The 17,522-nt window shown below is 35.8% G+C and overlaps 1 protein-coding gene across 3 annotated transcripts in view; it reads left to right on the forward strand.

Annotated features, from left to right (window-relative positions):
- The window catches only part of Kif20b (kinesin family member 20B), an 80,728-nt gene that overhangs the window by 27,533 nt on the left and 35,673 nt on the right, over positions 1 to 17,522 (forward strand). For 2 of the 3 annotated variants that reach the window (XM_008849592.3, XM_008849593.3), the window contains exons 16-22: positions 373 to 601; positions 1,751 to 1,791; positions 6,079 to 6,217; positions 8,251 to 9,484; positions 10,248 to 10,386; positions 11,886 to 12,005; positions 14,401 to 14,461. In XM_008849592.3, the coding sequence (XP_008847814.1) occupies positions 373 to 601; positions 1,751 to 1,791; positions 6,079 to 6,217; positions 8,251 to 9,484; positions 10,248 to 10,386; positions 11,886 to 12,005; positions 14,401 to 14,461 (1,963 nt within the window). The remainder of the gene's footprint in view (positions 1 to 372; positions 602 to 1,750; positions 1,792 to 6,078; positions 6,218 to 8,250; positions 9,485 to 10,247; positions 10,387 to 11,885; positions 12,006 to 14,400; positions 14,462 to 17,522) is intronic. The other variant, XM_008849594.3, reaches the window with a different exon arrangement.

The raw sequence follows: 17,522 nt of genomic DNA on the forward strand, positions 1-17,522 counted from the left end.
ATTAAGGATATTTTCATGTAGTTCAATTCAAAATTTTTATTTTTATTATGTGTATAAGTCTTTTGTCAGCATGTACATGGACCACATGCATGCAATGGCTGTGGAAGCCAGAAGAAAGCATCAGATCCCCTGGGACCGTAGTTACAAATAATAGTTAGTCACCATGTGGGTGCTGGGAACCAAGCCTGGGTCCTTTGCAAGAGTAACTAGTGCTCTTAACTGCTGAGCAGTCTCTATAGTATCTTGTACAGTTTATTTTAAGGAATTTTAAATTGTGAGTTTTTGCTGTTTGTAAAACTTTAAATCAGGTATTACAACATGAATGGTGAGACCCACTGTTAATGTTAGACATGTGGCTTTTGCTATTTTTAGGAAGCACGTAATTATGTAGGATTTGAAGATATTATTGATTCTCTTCAAGATGATGTCACTGATATTAAGAAACAGGCTGAACTTGCTCACTTACACATTGCATCTCTTGCTGATTCCCAGGAAGCTATTGCTTGTTTGCAACTAAAGTATAACCAAGTTAAAGCTGAGTTAGCTAAAACTAAGGAAGAATTAATTAAAGCCCAAGAAGAATTAAAAAAAAGAGGAAGTGGTAAGTGCATGTATTTTACCCTTATATAGATATTATAAATATATAAAAAGTGTGGTTGATGAGTATAAATAAGAATTTTATGCAATTTGTTTATCATAGGGGCCAGAAAATGCCTTAATATTTTTACTTATTTTAGTGCTTTACTACTATACTTATTTTTAGTGCTAGGCAGATAGCTCAGTTACTACTTGTAAACCCCCACACATAAAAACTGGGCAAGGTGGCATGTGTTTGTAATCCCAGTGCTGGGAAGGTGGACACAGATGGGTCCCTGGAACTCATTGGCCAACCATCTTAGCTTAATCAGTCCAAGGCTGGTGAGAGACTGTGTCTTCCTACAGAACAAAACAAAACAACAAAACAAAACATCACAACACAACACAACCAAAACAACAAAACAAAACAACAAGGTAGACAGTGCCTAAGGAATGACACTTGAGGTTGACTTCTGGCTGCCACATGCATATAGGTACACATGCACACAGACACATAATAAATAAAAATAAATAAAGATGAAAAAGGTATCCATTTACTTTTTACCCAGTATTATTAGAGAAGATTTCTCAAAACAAAAACAAAAAAACCGAAAAGAACTCAGAGATGAAATAACTAACCTTAACTTTATAAGAAATTATATAGGAAATTGTAAAGGAGGTAATTTTTTGTTTTACCTTGGTTATGAGCTCCTCACAAGGTTTAAAAGTTGGGGATGGGGCAACTCTTGTGGAGTGGTTTAAAATAGTATGTTAAACTGATGCTTTATGATCTGTACAGGGAGAAAATACACACACACACATACACATGTGCATGCACACATACAGAGTTGGTTGTGACATCTAGGTTTTAAGAGAGATAAAATGCTCTGTACTTTTCTGTGTGAAAGAGGATAGGTAGAAAATAGCAAGTCAATGGTGCCTCTGCATCATGAAGTGGGCCAGAAAAGCACTACCTGCTCTGATCCTTAGCACTAGCATCTGACACATCAGTTTGGGTTTTGAAAGTGACTTTTTCTGAAGGATGATTCTCTTGTAGTTGAGTTAATGTGTGTTAAGACCTTCTAGTACTATCAAAATCCTTTTCCTCCACAGCTATTCAGTGATCTGTATTTTTGAATGCTCAGATTTTTCTTAATGTTCTTTATCTTTTCAGAATCTGATTCATTGGTTCAAGAATTCAAGGCATCTAGTAAGGTAATATAAACTTTATTTTTGTCTTGATATCAAATTTGATGAGTAAATGAAGAAGCATGAATATGACTGACTCTACACTTCAAAAATAATGTCAAAACCACAATAAATGAAGGTGGTAGAAAAAAAAATCAAAAACTGAAGGTTAGGGGGATGGCTCAGTATTAAGCAGGGGTACTGCTCCTCAGAGGACCCATATCAGGTGGCTCACAACTGATAGTAACTTAAGCTGTATTGTATTCAGTACTTTTGGTCTCTATGGGGCACCTGTACACACGTGTGTGCACACACAATTAAAATAAAATAAAAATCTTATAAACATTCAAAAGGATAAGTTTCTTCTGTGTAGAACTTTTCAGTGATGGTCAGTGAAAAGATTTTTCAACATTTTTAGGAGATTTATGCATGTATGGAGCTTATACCTTTTCCCCATCAAGTTGTTTATGTCAGATATTTATCACAGCAATGCGAAAGTAATATACAATCAATCCCCTTGGATATCCAGAACTGAGGACTTAACACTTTTTAAACACTTTATACAAATGGGATTATGTTCTTTTGTCATGCTTTCATAATAGATAATTTTGGAAGTAATTCTCAGTGCTTAGCATTATAATCTTTTACTAGTGTGTGGTGTTGATTAGATGAATTAAACAGTGCTTGTCTTAAATTACTGTTTAAAAATGTGGGATGTGGACTAAACATTGAACAGCATGTGAACAGAGGCTGTTTCTGGATGATAGCCAAGAATTGTTAACCTTAGATTAGATAATCCCCTGTAGTGGTTATAGGTGGATTTGATGCTGAAGGTCTAAACATGAACTTGCAAGTAATCCCCCCCCCCCCTTTGGTCTTTTTGAGATGGTCTCCCTGTAGCCCCAGCTGTCCTGGAACTCACTATGTAGACCAGACTGGCCTTGAACTCACAGAGATCTGTCTGCCTCTGCCTCCCAAGTGCTGGGATTAAAGGCGTGCGCCACCACGTCTGGTGAAATTGCAGGTATATATGAAGGTAAAGAGAATTGAAAGCTCAAAACTTGTTATCTCTCCTTTTCATCTCTGACACAGGTCTTGTTAATTTAAATTTATCCTTTAAAATAGCCAAATAGCTGGGCGTGGTGGCACATGCCTTTAATCCCAGCACTTGGGAGGCAGGGGCAGGCGTTATCTCTGTGAGTTCAAGACCAGCCTAGTCTACCTAGTGAGTTCCAGGACAGCTGGGGCTACAGGGAGACTCAAAAAAAAAAAAAAAAAAAAAAAAAAAAAAAAAAAAGGCCTAATTATGATTAGGTGTATCTAATTCAGGATATCATACCTAGTAAGTAAATAGTCAAAAATAACATACTTTGCAGATATTGCAGTGATTTTAGATAACTCCTCTTATACTTTATTTTGGTATTGAAGATAATACTAGTTAGCTGGGTGTGGTGGCATACGCCTTTAATCCCAGTGTTCTGGAGGCAGAGCCAGGCAGAACTCTCATGAGTTCAAGGCCAGCCTGGTCTACATAGTGAGTTCTAGGCCAGCTGGGGCTACAGGGAGACTCTGTCTAAAAAAAAAACCAAAAAAAAAAAGAAGGAAATAGTACTAGATATACAAATTAAATGATATTAAACAAGGTAAAATTGAAAATAAAGCCCTCATAATCTTCCTAATTTAAGGGGGGGTGGGGAATCCCAGAAAATCAAGTTGATTGATTTGACTTTTTGGTTTGCTTTATATATATTTATATTTATAGAGTACTGTCTTCCAGTCTTCCAGGTATTCTTTTAAGTGTTTTTATATTATTAACTCATTTAAACCTCACATGCAGCTGGGTCATTTATTTGTTTATTCATTTGAGTCAGGGTTCATGTAGGCCAGACTAACCTCCAACTGAATGTGGACTAGGAAGACCTTCCTTCCTCCACTTTTCAAGTGCTAAGATTACAGGCTTGTGCCCCCATGCCTGTCTTATGTTAAAACATTTTTATAGAGATAAATAACTTTTCTAGGATGATGTATTTAAAGGTAGGAAGAGCTAAGGTATAAACCCAACAAGACTGGTTCTAGTTTCGTCTTAACTAATTTGCTGTACTGCTTCTCTTTCCTACACAGGCAAATGTACAAACACACGTCTTTTTAATTTTTATTTATTTTAAAGTAGCATAAGAGCTTTATAAAGTAGCTTATTAGATAAGGAAGTTTATGTTTTTGTTCAAAGTGACATAATTTAAATTGGTTATGTATCTAAAACTTACTTGATTAGGAAGGGTAAATTGCTTATCATGGCATTGAAATCAGTTTATTATTGCATAAATATGAATTGATGCGAACTTAAAAGAGGGCATTTGATCTCTCTGAACCTAACACCTATCACACTGTGCTAGCAATATTTTGTATATCAGAGATAATAATGTGAGAACACTGCAAGTTTCCACCTCTGCTAGTTGGAAAGGGATCTCTGAGGAGAAAGAACTTAGATGTACTTAGATAATGGTAGATGGTTCTGATCCAGGAAATTAAAACATAAAATTAAGTAGAATTATTTTTCCTTAAACACTGTTTTTATTATATGTATTGCTTTTGTTCATAGTTGAATACAAGGATGTTTTCTTTAAAGAGTTATATACCTTTAAGGCTGGGTGTGATGGCACATGCCTTTAATCCCAGTACCCCAGAGGCAGAGGCAGGCTCGGGCTGATCTGAGTTCAAGGCCAGCCTGGTCTACATAGTGAATTCTAGGCTAGCTGGGGCTACAGAGAGACCCTGCCTCAAAAGACCCCCCCCCAAAATAAAATAAAATAAAAATATGAATGTTATTACCTTTAAAGTCCTTGAGGATTTTTAGTCTTCCATAAATACAAATTTAGGCAATTTCGTATTCATTTGGTTCAGGAGAGGATAAAATTTGTCTTTTAAAAATTATTTATTGTGTGTGTTTATGATTGTGTGTGTGTATGTGCTTGTGTTTGCATGTATGTGAGTATGGGCACATGTGTGCCACGGTGTGTGTGTGTCGGTCAGAGGACAATTTGTAGGGGTTGTTCTTTTCGTTCTACCAAGTGAGCCCTGGGGATTGAAGTCATGTGGTCTGATTTGGCAAGTGCCCTAACCTGCTGAGCCTTCTCACCAGCTCTAATCTTTTTTTTTTTTTCTTATAGCTATTAAATTATTTTTTAAGGGGGCTAGAGAGATGACTCAGCCATTAAGATCACTGACTGTTCTTACAGAGGATCTGGATTCAGTTTCTAGGACTCACATGGCAGCTAACAAACTAGCTGTAACTCCAGTTCCATGGGAATCTTCTGGCCTCCATGGGCATTACATGCACAGGTGCACTTATACACATGCAGACAAAACACTCATGCACATAAAATAAAAATTTAAAAATAAAAAATTTTGATATGTATGTGTTAAGACATATAGTAATAGCATGATATCCTGAGTAAATTAATAGCCAAGCATGTCTGCTTTGTCTAAAAACGCTTTTGTGTATCTTTTAATGACCAGAACATGTAAGAGTGTCATCTCAAACAACTGCTCAGGCTCCTTTGTAGTTTAACAGAAAAGCTTACTCAGCACCCACCATCATTTTCTGAATTATCTGAGCAGGAGGTGTTTTGTTTTTAAAGGTGGAACCCAGAACCTTACACATCCTAGGCAAACTTTGTACCACTGTGGTGCATGTTAGCCTGGATGGGCTTTTGATATTGCGGGGATAGTTCACTCTCCATCTTAACTCCAATAGAAATCTTTAAGTATTTGATATGTTCTAGTTTTCTGACTTTTTGAATCTGATCTTAGAGAAATGCTCTCTAATAAGGTGGAAACATAAAGATGATAAACAAAAATGACTTTGTTCAGGTAAGAAACACCATCTGCTGTCTACTAAGTACTATGCTAGATGAGTGGACTTATACAGATTAATAAAAATGAGTGTATGTACATGCACGTGTGTATGCGTGTGATACAGTTTTTGCCAGTTCCACGCGTGGCTTTGTCTTTTCAAAGCACATTTTGTTCTTTTTGTTTTATTTTTAAAGACTGGACATTGCTTTGTTGATCAGTCTGGTATATGGATCTTAGGACTCTTTAGTTATCTTCAAATGGTACTCAGTCACTAGAGCCATCAGTTATCTTAAGGTGAAGTTTAAGAAACAGCTTGCAAAAATGTTTCATCAAATTTGAGAACACACTGATGAGAGGTTTTATATATAAAAAAAAAATGTATTTGTGTATACACATATATATAGTTAACATTTATTGTGGTTTTCTATATGGGAATAAGTTTTAATTGTTTTGCTTTAGGCTCATACAGCCTTAATCAACAGTAAATCAGCTTGTAATGAAGCCATTGAAATACCTAGGAACAGCAGACCTGAAACCTGTTCAGAAAGAAAAAGATTAAATGAAGATGAACCTGAAGATGAACCCCCAATAAAGAAAGGTACTAATATTTCAGCTGCTACCAGGAAGTTCTTAAGAAAGCAATAATGGGTTACTTGACTAAGGAAAACACTGAAGAAAAGCTAAATACTATGATTTCTATTTTAGATTTTTATAAACTATCTAGAGGATGTATATATTTAAAACTGTCATTTATTTGAATCAGGTTTTAGATACTGAGCTTTAATTATTTTGTCTAATAGTTCGCTGATTCAGTGCTTTTGATAGGTAAAAATCTCTTTCATAAATAGAGTGCATATTTTTGTCAAAATCTGTATACTTTTCTTCAATTTGCATTTTTTATTCATTTGAACAGTTTTGAGTCAAATTTACTAAACAAAAAAATGTACTTAAGATGGTTTTAAGATTCTAGAAGATAGTCTGAAAAATACTACATAAGTTGGAATTTTTTTTTAATACCTATCAGTGGACAAATTTGTATGAAAAAATGAAAAAGTATAAATCCTTATTATTTCAGAGTAAATGGAATCCTTAGAATAAACTCTGAATCTCGGAGAAATAATTAGGAAAATATAAATTGGAAGTATAAAGAAAACTACCAAATTAAGCTCGGAAGCTTTTAGGAAAGTGAAATTGTTAGCTGGATGATCGTGCATGCTGTGATCCTAGTCCTGGGTATGCTGAGGCAGTAGGTTAGGGGTAGGATTAGATCCTTATCTCTAACTTTGCACACATGTCAGCTTCAAATGGATCAAATACCAAAGACCTAAAGCTGAGCTCCTGTCTCTGCTTTCCCAGTGCTTAGATTACAAGCACATGTCATCAGGCGTTTAATATGGGTGCTAAGGATCAAACTCAGGTCCTCATGCTTGCATGACAAGTACTTTACAAACTGAACCTCTTATTTGAGCCTCTTACCACTAGCTTTAGAGTAAGGTGCAGGAGAGATACCCTTTTTCTAGAAATGTAGATATTGAGCCTTCAAAGAAGCCTTAAATTCATTTTTAAGTATTTGAGCCCTTCTGTACAGTTTTTCAGATTCTACTAATAGCTGTTCATATCTAAAGCACAGTGTTCATCTTAATCTTCACAACTATGAGATAGGTGGTTTAGAACTATTTCCATTTTCTACTTAAGAAAACAATCAGAATTCAGCAGTTTACTGATGAGTTAGTGAAAGGTAAGGCTATATCATGTAACTTCTGGTTTTATACGACTTCTGAGAATTTCAGCCATTTCTCCCGTGCTTTTAGCTGTGAAAAACGTTAAGGTACTCAATTTATAAATCACTAACATAGTAAAATCCACACTATAATTTTACTTTGATATTGTTCTTTAGGATATTATTGCCTAGACTGTAATTCCCTGTCTTATTGTCTCATGTGACGATAGAGAAAGTTTTATAGAGTAAAATTTAAAGACGGAATACTGGAAGTTTCAGAAAGTAAATAGAAATAGCTGGTTAAGGGGCTGGAGAGATGGCTCAGCGGTTAAGAACACTAGTTGTTCTTGTAGAAGACCCAGGTTCGAATCCCAGCACCCACATGGCAGGCAACAACTGTCTGTAACTCCAGTCACAGGGGATTTGACAACCGCTTCTGACCTCCGTGGGCATTGCACGACATGGGTGCACTTACATACATGCAGGCAATACACACATACACATAAAAATAATTTAGAAAAAAAATAGCTGGCTAATACCACCCAAAAGTAGTTGCTATTATTTCGTTGGACTGCTTTTGTTAACTCTGTCTTATCTGGAGGTATACTCTTTAAAATGAATGTATATAATGCCTGTAATGGCCAGGAACGGGCATCTGATCTCTTGGAACTGGAGTTACTGGTGATTGTTATCCACTCTGTGAGTGCTAGGAAGTGAGATAACCTGAGTCATCTGCAGTAGCAGCCAGTGTTTACTCTTAACCATTGAGCCATCTCTTCAGTTCCTTTTAGTTTTTCATTAAAACTTTACTTTGATGTTTCTTGTATTTGGATATTGGCTTATATGGTAACTTCTTCGTTTTCTTATTGGTTTATTAGAATAACAGTAATACCAGTATTTTGCTTTTAAAGGACTTACTAATCCACTTACCACCAAAGAACAAAAGAAAAGTGAAGAAATGCAAGAGACCATTTCAGAAGATGGGGAAGACATTAGAATTTTACAAGAAAATAATGAAGAGCTAAAAACACTTTTACTTAGTGCAGAGAATGAACTCAAAAGTGAGAAGAAGGTAAAAGCAGAATTAAATAAACAGGTTGTTAGTTTACAGCAGGAACTTTGCTGTTTTGAGGAAAAGAATTCAGCTCTAAATATAGAGGTCCAACAAATCCAGTCAAATTATGACCGTGCAATTGCTGATTTACATGTGCAGAAAGGTGTAAATCAAGAACAGGAGGAAAAGATCATGAAATTGTCCAAGGAAATAGAAACTGCTACAAGAAGAATCACGAACAGTGTTGCACAAATCAAATTAATGCAAACAAAAATAGATGAACTACGTTCACTTGATTCAGTTTCTCAGATCTCAAACATTGATTCTCTCAGTCTCCAGGACCTATCAAATGGTTCTAAGGAGGCTAATGTGCTGGATCCACCACTACAAGTTTCATATAATAATTTGATGTCAAGTGATGGGGTTGAAGACTATCATATTCAGAAACTCAATAGGGAAAGCTATTTCTATTCTAGTATTGAAGCCATTTGGGAAGAATGTAAGGAGATTGTGAAGGCCTCATCCAGAAAAACTCACCAAATTCAGGAACTGGAACAGCAAATTGAAAAATTACAGGTGGAACTAAAAGACTATCAGGATGAAAACAGTGAACTAAAAGTAAAGGAGAGAGAAGGTGAGAAGAAAGATGACCAACTAAAAGAAAGAGAAAGTCTCATACAGCAGCTAAAAGAGGAACTGCAAGAAAAAAACAATAGTCTTGAAGTTCAAGTACAACTTGTAGTTGAAGGAAAGCAAGCTCTTTCAGAACTTACCCAAGGTATTACTAGCTATAAGGAAAAAATAAAGGAACTTGAAATGACGTTAGAGACTCAGAAAGATGATTGTAAGCACTTAACCAAATTAGAGCAAGACATTTTAGAAAAGGAATCTATTATCTTAAAACTAGAAGAAAGCCTGAAGGAATTTCAAGCAAATTACCAGGATCACATAAAAAACACCAGAGATTTAAATGAACAGGAAATCAAATTGAAAGAAGAAATCACACAGTTGTCAAATAATTTGGGAAATATGAAACATTTACTTCAGTTAAAGGAAGAAGAAAAAGAAGCCAACAGACAAGAAACAGAAAAGTAAGCTAAATCTTAACCTGTTTAAAAATATGCAACATATCATTTTATTTACATTTTTTTAATGTGTATATGCACTCATATGCATCTCTTCTCATGTGTCCACATGGGTGGGGAGGTCAGAGGACAACCCATGGGACATAGCTTCTGCCACTACCATGTAAGCCCCAGGAGTCGAACACAGGTCATCAGGCTTGACAGCAAGGGTGCCTGCCTACTCAACCTTCTCACCTTCTCACTGGCTCCAAGCATTCATTTTTCTATGTACTTTTTTTTTAATGTGTATGAGTGCATTGCCTGCATGTATGTGAGTGTACCCATGTTGTGCCATGCCGCAGAGGTCAGAAGAGGGCTTTGGATTCCCCTGGAACTGGAGTTAAGGATGGTTCGTAGCCACCATATGGGTGCTGGGAATTGAACCCGGGTCCTCTGCAAGAGCAGTCAGTGCTCTTAACTGCTGAGCCATCTCTACAGCCCCTTTTCTGTGTACTTTTAAAGGTATTAGATAGGCATAGCTTAATCTGGAAAAGCATAAAGTACATGATGAGTGAGAAACTTGAACTTTGTTCATATATACTTTTAGAAACATGTTATATGCTAAGATTGTTCTTATAAGAACTCACATGACATCCTCTGAATGCTCATTTGTAGTCTGCATAGTCTGCATGTGTGAAAAGACGTAATTCTGTAAAGACTGCTAACCAGTTCACATAGTGATCCTAAGTAGTTGATGTCTCACTATAGAGGTGTTTTTTGAATTCTTTAGATTGAAAGAGGAGCTCTCTACAAGCTCTGTTGTTATTCAGAATCTCAAAGTAGATCTTAAGAGGAAGGAAGAAGATTATGCTGAGCTGAAAGAGAAACTTGCTGATGCCAAAAAGCAGATCGAGCAGGTACAGAAAGAGGTAGGTTGTATGAAAAGTTGTATGGCCAGTTTAGTGCGGTAAAGATTGTCTCCCTTAGGTATCAAGTTTAGACATTGATTTTAGGATTAACAGAACATTCATGAACTTAAGAATTTTTCTTAAAATGATGAGTATTTTTAATTTCGAAGAATAAATTCAGCTAGCTTAAATAAAAAGGACAACCTTAAGAAAAGTGTGTGAAAATCATGTCTTCGAATATGATTTCTGTGCTTTCTGCCTGCTGTAGGCAAGAAATCCTTTGCTCAAGGATGTATGTACTTTATATAGCACTGGAATCTTGTTTTTCTTAAAGACTGCAATAGTCAAGTTCCCTCCATTTGTTTGCAGGTAGTGTTTAGGAAAGTATGCAGTGTGACTTTTATATTAACAACTTTTCATTATTAATTAACCTTAGACCAGATTGGGCATATTCAGGGTGGTTTGGCTATAAGCCAGTGTAATATTTATGTATGTATGTATTTATGTATTTATTTAATTGTTCTTTTTTGAGACAGGGTCTCCCAGTAGCCCCAGCTGATCTGGAGCTTGCTATGTAGACCAGGCTAGCCTTGATCTCACAAATATCCACCTGCCTCTGCCTCCTAAGTGCTAGGATTAAAGGCGTGTGCTACCACACCTGACTAACTAGTGTAATTTTAAATTAAGGAATTCAGTTACATAATTCCACCCGTGAAATGTGCAAAGAAATATTTAAGGAGAAAATAAATCCTTCCAATTTCTCCCAGTCAAATTTCCTTGAAGGCTGAAATGGTACTAGTTATTCTCTTGCCTGTTTTTCCTTCCTGCTGCCGAGTTTGTATTTCTTTCTATAAACAATGAAAACATCTTATGAACTTTTAGTTTTTGAAGATCAAGAACAGTTTTATTAGTTTAAAAGACAAATGCCAGGGCAGGGAAGCTGTAAATCTTGGCTGCTACTACTGAGAGGAGGAAAATGGAGAAAAGGCAAAGAAGCCATGCTGCTTGAGTAGGCCTGCATAGAGGTCAGCAGTGTGGTGACAGGCAGCTACTTAGTGGAGAGATGGGCTGTGGAGACAGTAAGAAGCCCATGTTAGAGAAAGCATGCTTGGAACAGAGGGAAAAAATTTGATTCTTTCTTACTTAATACATGTACTTTTAGCTGGGCATGGTGCCATTGTGCCTTTAATCCCAGCACTCAGGAGGCAGATGCAGATGGATCTCTGAGATCAAAGTCAGCCCTGTCTACATAGCAGGTTCTAGGCTAGCTGGGGCTACCAGGAGACCTTGTTTCAAAAAGCCTAAATAATGAATGAATATAAATAAATAAAATTTGTGTGTATATATATTTACATATATAAGGTAAATATATTTATACATTTTATTATAGTTTATAGCATCATTATACATTTTCTGATGGGTATTAAGGGGCATGAATCTTTGAAGAAGTGGCCATAAATTGTAAGCAACACAAAAACAGTTCGAAAGTGTTCAGTTTGCTTCTAAATTTTGCTGTGTAGGTATCTATAATGCGTGATGAAGAAAAATTACTGAGGATTAAAATTAATGAACTAGAGAAAAAGAAAAACCAATGTTCTCAGGAAATAGATATGAAACAGCGAACCATCCAGCAACTCAAGGTAGCAGTTATGTTTTTAATGTTTTAAGTCCATCCTGTTGTTAGATTTTATTGCCTCATTGAAATGTATTTATTCATTCATTTTATTTAATATCTTCGTTCTGTAATTTTGAGACAGGGTTTTACTTTGTAGCGTAGATAGGTATTGAATTCATGGCAGTTCTTCTGCTATAGCCTCTCAAGCCACCAGACCCTGCTCATAGTTTCTCCTTTTTATAAATTGACACAGTCTTATACTGTAGTGCAGCCTGGTTTGTACTTACTATGTAGTTCCATGCTTTCCTGGAACTCATGGTAATCCTCCTGCCTCAGCCTCTCCATTGTTGGGATTAGAGGCATGAATCACTGTCCCATGGTATTGTTAGGTTTTAATTATGAATTCTGTTTTCATCCGTTCCTTTCTGTTCCTTTATGCAGGCATTTCACGTGCTAAGCAAGTGCTTTACCACTTAGCTAACATCCCCTTCCCTCCTTCCAGCATAAATTGTTTTTTAATATTGAAAAATTATAAACTATCAGTTCAGTTGACTTGCTTCTAATGAACAAACACAGAACAGAAAAAATAGTAACTTTATAGTGGAGAATCTTAGCATATTAGCTTCTAAACTAGGTGTGAATAACATTGTCAGCAGTAGTAAATTACAATGATTCTATGTAATTTCTGATTTAATGAGATCAGAGGGCACGTTATGTTTGATATTCTTTTCTAAAATTTATAAACATGTTCTATTTATGATAAACATAAGTAATTCTAAGCTGAAGTCGTTGTACTCAGTACCTCACAAGCATTGTCACAGATTTGAGAAAACTTAAGGAGACACCATTATCACATGCAGTGTTGTATCCTGGGTAGAATCCTAGAAGAGAAAAAAGCCAGTGGAAAAACTAGAATATTATATACTGAAGTCTCTATTAACAGTAGTATGCCAATATGTATTTCTTGATTTTTGATTAAATTATCAGGTAATGTGACATCAGGGAAAGTAGCTGTCTTTTCATATCTTTTCTAAGAGAAATTTATTTTAAATTAAAAATTGGGGCTGGAGAAATGGCTCAGCGGTTAAGAGCACTGACTGCTCTTACAGAGGACCCGTGTTCAATTCCGAGCACCCACATGGTGGCTAACAACCATCCATAACTCCAGTTCCAGGGGAATCTGATGCCTTCTTCTGACCTCCACGGGCATTGCATGACATGGGTACACTTAACACACAGGCAGGCAATACACTCATACCCATAAAATAAAAATAATAAAATATTTTTTTTTAAAAAGAAGTAAAAATAATAAAGTAGCTTAGACCTTCCTTATGTAACAAGTAATAAAAAGAAACTTGAAAAGTTTAATCATAGACAATATTGCACTTGACATAAGTGCATAAAGCAATACTAAGAAGTGTGGATTTGTCGTGTTCCTTTCATTTCTGTTTTGAAGAGAAGCAACCAATGACTCCAGGTATAAACATCGTTTTTATTCTTAAAATATAATCTTAGTTAGACGATCAGTCCTTTCATAATGAGACTCAGAAATCTCCAGGTTCTGTAGAGATTCATCCTAGGACATATATTTTAGAAGTTGTGATGGGTTTAGATGAGATTGGCAAGTGCAGTCGTGATTGCCTGATATGTTAAAATTGGAATTGTGGGGCTCCCCCAGCCCCGTAATGTAATCTTGTTCCTTAATACTCTACTTTTTCCAGATTTTACAACTACTTTTTAGATAGAGGTCTGTATTTTCTCTACATTTTGTGTTTAATAATAGGGAACTTTATATTGTTCTTTTTTATTTCTCCACTAAATTTGTAGTAAATGTCCATTTTCAGTTGTTCTTGTATTTTTGAAATGAGGGAGAACATTTTCCTAAAATAATTGAGCACATAAAATAAGTGTCATAACCAAGATTAAAAGTGTATTTTTAAAAATTTTCTGTTTTTAAATTTACAAAATAGTTTATTTTTATTTTATGTGTATGAGTGTATTGCCTGCATGCATGTAAGTGCACCCATGTTGTACAGTGCCCACAGAGGTTTGAAGAGGGCATCAGATCCTCTGGAACTGGAGTTACAGATGGTTGTTAGCCCCCATGTGGGTGCTAGGATTTGAACCCAGGTCTTCTGTAACAATAGCCTGTGCTCTTAACCTCTGAGCCATCTTTCCAGCCCCATATTTATTTATTCTTTTGAGATAGGGTCTCACCATGTAGCACTGGTTGACCTAGAGCGCATATGTAGACCAGGCTAGTCTCTAACTCACAAAGTTCCACCTGCCTCTGCCTCCCAAGTATTGGGATTAAAGGCTTGTGCCACCACATCTGGCTTTTAGTCCTGTTTTAAAGACCCTCTATTAAATATTGTTAAGTATTTGGTTTGCCTTTAATTTGTATTTTCAAATTTTTTTAGGAGCAGTTAAGTAATCAGAAAATGGATGAAGCCATACAGCAGTATGAGAAAGTGTGCAAAGGTCAGAAACCAAATTTCTATTTCCAGTATTAAAATAACTTGTAAGTAGTTGGAGTAACAACTCTTTCCTTTGAAAATTCTGATATGAAGTGAGGGCAGCATAAGATGTGACTTTACCAATAGATAAAAATGGTACTTCTGACGAAGTGAAACCATTAGCACTATTCATTCAGAGCAATGCTGACAGTATTTTGCAAGAAATAAAGTCAGGGGACTAGAAAGATGACTCAGCAGTTAAGACCACTTGCTGCTCTTGCAGAAGACCTGGGTTCAAATCCTAGCATCCACATGGGGGTTAACAACCATCTGTAACTTGGATCTGATGTCCTCTTCTGTCCTCTGTGGGCATTGCATACATGTGGTCCATGCAGGCAAAATACTTAATATACATAGAATTTTTAAAAGAAATAAAAATTTTAAAAAAGAAATAGTTTGTTAATGTTGCATAGATTACAAAGTAATTTTTAGACAAATTTATATAACATATAATTGGTTTTTGTTTGTCTTTCTGATGGTGCTAGATAGATATCAAAGCTAGGTTCTTATGAATACTAGGAACAGGGTTCCCTGAGACTCAAAAACCTAAAAACAAGATAAAACAAAAGCTGCAACTAACCAAAGAACTGCCAACCTTCAAAAGCAAAAACAAATATCAAACAAACCAAAAAAATGTACAAAAAGAACACTCTTTTAGATTTATATCTTAGGTGCTGAATTAAGCTTGTTATTTGAATTCTATTAATTAGCATTCAAGCCAATATAAAATTACAGATATACAGATCCTTTTTGGCTAATATTGTATAGGTTCCTCTCTTCCCCATTACTCACCTCTTGATTTTTCAGTTGTGTAAGTGATAGAGGGCAGGTTCAATCCCAGGTTGGCTTCACTTGTAAAGAGCCCTTTCACTAAATTTCATGCTATTCATAGAAGAACAATGAAAGAGAAGAAGTTAAAAAACAAAACAACCCCCCCCCCAGATTATTACATTAGATGATTTGTACACTGGTAGAATGAGCCTGGATAAGAAACTTGAATGTGGAAGAACATCTCTGTTCATGTTCTTTTCTTCCTTGGCCTTACCTAGGTTCTTGTTCCCTAACATCTCCTACTTTAATATTTTTTGACTCCCTTTCTTTTACTCTGAATCCTTTGTCTTATTGCTAAATTTGGATAAGATATAAGTCCCTTGGTGAGAATGCCCTATAGTTATCATATTTTAAGTTTTTCTTTTCCTGCCATATACAGGGAAGTAGGTATGGTGTAGACCCCCTGTGACTCTATTATATTGTATTTTATATTATATTTATTATAATATAAAATATTACTATTTTATATTATAATAAATATAAAATATATTTTATTATATTTTCTATTATATTTTCCAAGTTCTTGAAACTTGTTCACAAGTTACGTATAACTTAGGTGCTTTTTTGCGCCTAAGGGGGCTGAACAGAGTCCCATATGTAGCCCCAGCTGACCTTGAACTTCCTATGTAGACCATTTCAGGCTGGCCTCCTCTCAGCCATCTGTTAGCTTCTGCCTCCAGAATGCTAGGATTAAAAGCATGTGCCACCACACCTGGCCCTTGTTTTGCTTTCTATTTATGTTTGGTGTTCAGTTTCTCATTTAAGTAGTATTTATTATAAATATCTTTTGTTTTTGCTTTGTATGTATGTTTGATGTTCACTGTTTCTTATTTTCATTTAAATAGTATTTATCATAAGTATATTTTATCTAAATATATTAGTAATATAGTTCGCTTTAATTTGAAACTGCACTGTCTTAGTTTTCATGATGTGTTCTGGACTGGTTGCTCAGTTTGGGAACCTTCTGGTTAAAGAATATCTTTGTTTTTTCTCCCTGAGAATTCATTTACTTCTATGATTTTAGTTGTCTATGAAACAACACCTCATTAGCAAAGAAATAGTAAACATTTAGTGTGCACTCATTAAAGGGTTAGTGAGCTTTGATATATTCACAAGGTTGTAAAACTGTTACCACTGTCTAATATCAGAAAGTTTTTGTGATTCCAGAAACATTTGGCCTGTTACTGGTCATATCCAGTTGGCCCCTTCTCTGTAGCACCATGCAGCCACTGTTCTACTTTTCTGTTTCTGTAGGTTTCCCTACTAGAGACAGTCATTAAGTGGACTCATGTATTATTTGGACTTTTGTATCTGATTTCTTTCATTTAACATGTTTCCAAGTTCATCTGTATTGCATATGATCTCTTTTATAGTTGAATAATATTCCATTTTATAAATATATCACGTTTTATTGATTCAGTAGTTGGTAGACATTTGATTTTTATGTCCACTTTTTGGCTTTCATAAACATTTGTGTGCAATTTTCAGGTAAATTTGTTCTAGGTTTCAGGTAGATGATGTATAACTAGAAAGGTCACATGGTGACTTGGAGGAATCACCAAGCCGTTTTCTTTTTAAATTAAAAAAAAAAATTATTATTTTTATTTTATGTATATGAGTGTATTGCCTGCATGTATGTAAGAGCACTGTGTCATGCAATGCCCTCAGAGGTCAGAAGAGGGGATCAGATCCTCTGTAACCAGAGTTACAGACAGTTGTTAGCCACCATATGAGTGCTGGGTATTGAACCTGGGTCTTGTGCAAAAGCAGTCAGTGCTCTTAACTGCTAAGCCATTTCTCCAACCCACAACTGTTTGATTTTGAGTATTTTTCTGGAGAAAGAACTTGTGATTTTTGAAAAATGAGTCAAATTGGAATTGAGCTGTTTTTAGTTTTAGAAAGTAAAGATTTTAGTTTTGACTTGAGAATATTGATGCTAAGAGGTGTCTTAGGGCCTGGGGAGATAGCTGAGTAAAGTGCTTACTGGGCACTCATGAGGACCTGAGTTTGGATCCCCAGCACCACATCAAAGCTGAGCTTAGTGGCTTATTTGTAACCCTGTGCTAGGTGGATGGAGACAGGCACATACCTGGAGCTCTCTGGCCAGCCAGCCTAGCCAGTTCTTGAGATCTGTGTTTAGGGGGAGACACTGTCTCAGTAACTAAGGTGGTGAGTAGTAGAGGAAGAATCTGATA

Source organism: Nannospalax galili, unplaced genomic scaffold (assembly GCF_000622305.1).
Source record: "Nannospalax galili isolate Female #2095 unplaced genomic scaffold, S.galili_v1.0 scaffold384, whole genome shotgun sequence".
NCBI classification, from domain to species: Eukaryota; Metazoa; Chordata; class Mammalia; order Rodentia; family Spalacidae; genus Nannospalax; species Nannospalax galili.